At 39.1% G+C, this 3,188-nt stretch overlaps 1 protein-coding gene across 1 annotated transcript; it reads left to right on the top strand.

Annotated features, from left to right (window-relative positions):
• The first annotated feature begins 573 nt into the window (after nt 1–573).
• Nucleotides 574–1,324, top strand: K441DRAFT_659367 (uncharacterized protein). The gene has a single exon (XM_067648517.1). The coding sequence runs from the start codon at nt 655–657 to the stop codon at nt 937–939; it is 285 nt and encodes a 94-aa protein (XP_067504423.1). The 5' UTR covers nt 574–654; the 3' UTR covers nt 940–1,324.
• Nucleotides 1,325–3,188: the final 1,864 nt, after the last annotated feature.

The raw sequence follows: 3,188 nt of genomic DNA, 5'->3' as shown, positions 1-3,188 counted from the left end.
TTCTGCAAGGCAAATCTATACCTACTAGCAGTCCTTAAGTATTATTTAAAGCTGGCTTATTAAATTTAGGTACTCTAGCTGCGGTAAAAAGAAGGCGGCGGTAGTTGTGGATGGGTGCAGTCGCTACGACTCGGGGGTCGGGCGCGATAATAAGACAACGAATTAGAATCGGGCAAATCGGGCAACGTAGTCTTCTTCGCCAGGTTTAATTTAGTAATTCTAGCTATTAGGATAGCTTGGGGAGCTATAGAAGTTGAGAGAATTTAGCTTAAAGTAGGGTGTATATAGGCCCAAATACCCCGCGCGGGACTAACAAAATCCGAACCGTGTACCAGACCTTCTAACGAAGGTCTTGCCAAAAGCGGCTAGCGGCTTGGCAAGGTAAGCCTTGGCAGAAAGGTCTGGGAACGAGATAATCAGAAATTGGCGTTGAGGGTGCTGACTAAGCTCTGTACGCGAACTCTGCATGCAATTCTACATAGACATCAACTGCATCTACTGCATCACGAATCAATAAATATTCATCGTCTACGTCATCTCTATCATTAATTAGATCCTCAAGATAGCTCCGCTGTGACCCCATGACCTTATAATTCCAACAGGTTATGAGCCCGGGTAGCAACACCTCTCCTGACTCGAAAATCGACCCCCAAAATGACCTCCTCTACCTTAACCTCAACAACACCTACGTACGATCACAAGGCCGGTAAAATCGTTATTTTCAATGGAGATAACTTTGCAGACTGGGAGCGCACCTGCGAGGCAGCCCTAATTATATCAGAGGGCTGGGATTTTGTTACTAGTGCAGAGGACCCAAATCGAGTCAATTCAACTGACAGAAGAAGAAGACAAGGGGAGGCAAATAAGATTATCTACAATTCGATAGGAGACAACCGTCAGGAAGAGATACGTGCGATAATAAAGGCGTACGATATTTAGGGAATGTGGGAAGGAATAAAGAAGTTTAATAAGGCTAATAACGAGGTCTATATCTCTAGACTTCACAGGGAGTTCTATAGCACTATATTTAACCCTATAAAGATACAAATCGTTGAGTTCCTCCGTATACTTAATTAATTTAAGATTAATCTAGCCTCGACGCCTCAAGCACTTACCAACGACGATATTAAAGAGTAGCTTCTCTTGGCCCTCCCGAGCGATGTTACCTGGCAGAATGCAAAGACCTAGTGCCTATGAGACAAACGAGACCTCAAGAGCTGCATTACCCTTCTTTAGGAGTAAGAGACTGCTCTCCCTATATAAGCACAGACCGCAGCACTTGTATATGAGAGGAAAGACGAATCTAGGGGGAGAAGGGGAAACCGAGGTTGAGGTCGAATAAGGGGCAGAGGTTGTGCTGGTAGATTCGATTATTCCTTATCACGTTATAGCTCGTTATCTTAAGTAACTAAAGAGCCAAGATAACTAGAAAGAGACAAGTGCAGAGTATATTATTAGAAAGGTTACTACCAGAAAGACTATCCCCTACTTAAGCAATTCCGATTTAATAACGCCAGGAAGATAGATTAAGGTGCTCCTAAGGCAGAGGAAGTAGGGAATGTAGCAATAGCTGAGGACGAATTCGACAGCAATTCAATCTACCTTGACCCTGACCCTAACCCTAAACGTGCTATGCTTATAACGACGTCTCTAGCTTAGGCTCTTGACTTAGGTGCAACTAAGTACTTTACTGGTGACCAATTAGACCTAACACATTTAAAGAGATAGAATACGCCTTAACAGGTCCGTACTGCGAATGGGATTATTGTCCCTGCTATAGGCTATGGCCAAGCTTAAATCGGTACCCTAAAGCTAAAAGACGTCTGGCTTGTACCTTCGTTTAAGATAATTAAGCTAATCTTAGTAAGGACCCTTACTTAGGAAGGCTACTCGATTACATTTAACCTAGACGATTAAGCTACTGGCAAGCATAAATCAGGCGTGACATTTAAGGCTATTATAAAGAATAACCTCTACGTACTATAAGAGCATTAGGAAGCACTTAATGCGACGGCGAAAGCATACAATTTATAACCAAATCTCAATAAAACAGATGCTAACCTATAGCATTACTGAACTGGATATACGAATTACAGTAATCTATTTAAGCTATAGCACCAGGGTAGGCGAAATCTAATCTTATCGCGATACAGATCGACGATCCACTATCGATACGATATCTTATATCGTATCAAAGTATCATAATATTCCTTAGCATTCCCCATCAAATTTTCTTCTATTGAACTTATTACTTTTCTACTATAATATCGTACGAAACATGGCTTCAGAAGCGGATTTATCTCTTCTTAAAAATACTCCTAGCTTAATTAAGAGCTCTAGCACATAACAGGCTTAGCTTTGATCTCCAGTCTATAAATTTACTCGCCCACTATACGAAAACGAGCTAATATTTAATAAAAAGAACCGACGGCTTATATACTGTAATTAATGCGAAAGCTACTTAGCACTATTAACCACAAATATAAAAAAACACCTTGCGAAAGACTACGCAATCTCTATTGACTTAAAACAGCCTTATACTCGTACGAAGGAGCAAGCACTTAAAAAGCTTTAGGAACTTTGGGTATAAATAGCATTAGAATTTGGGACGGACAAAGTTAATTCTATAATCCTTACAAAGGTTCTAAATAAGGAAGTTATCCAACAAGCTCTTATTAACTTAGTTGTTGTACAAAACTTTCTATTCCGGATTGTAGAGTAGGAAGAATTCTATATCTTCTATTAGGCTCTTAATCTAAAGTTATCCAATTTAATAACAACAACATACACAGAAATCTCTTAGATAATTACCTATTCCTTTTAGTTATAGAAAAACATCGTATAAAGACGAGTTTAATTAGCATTAATAAGTATTTATCTTTCTATTAATATCTAGACGTCCCTAAATAACCACCTTCTTCTTATAGTCTGCGCCCACTTTATTAATAGCTAGAACAACCAGATAAAAGCTCTTCTTGCCCTTTATACGGTATCTAGTTATAGTAAAGCCGAATAATAGAATACTCTTCTTTTAGTCCTAGAGGAGTATGGGATTATATAAAAGCTTAAAGCTATTATTACAGATAATTCTACAATAAATAATACTCTCTGTCGTATAATCTATAAGTATCTTACTAATAATAAGGATATTACCTAGGATCCCATCTAACAACGTATCCGCTGCCAGG

The sequence above is a fragment of the Cenococcum geophilum genome (genome assembly GCF_001692895.1).
Source record: "Cenococcum geophilum 1.58 unplaced genomic scaffold K441scaffold_19, whole genome shotgun sequence".
Classification (NCBI taxonomy): domain Eukaryota; kingdom Fungi; phylum Ascomycota; class Dothideomycetes; order Gloniales; family Gloniaceae; genus Cenococcum; species Cenococcum geophilum.
Note: the sequence above shows the minus strand (reverse complement) of the source record. Positions and strands in the feature narration are given on the sequence as shown.

Excerpts from the sequence above, each read along its gene's own strand:
- K441DRAFT_659367 (XM_067648517.1), top strand. The coding sequence starts at position 655 with ATGACCTCCTCTACCTTAACCTCAACAACACCTACGTACGATCACAAG.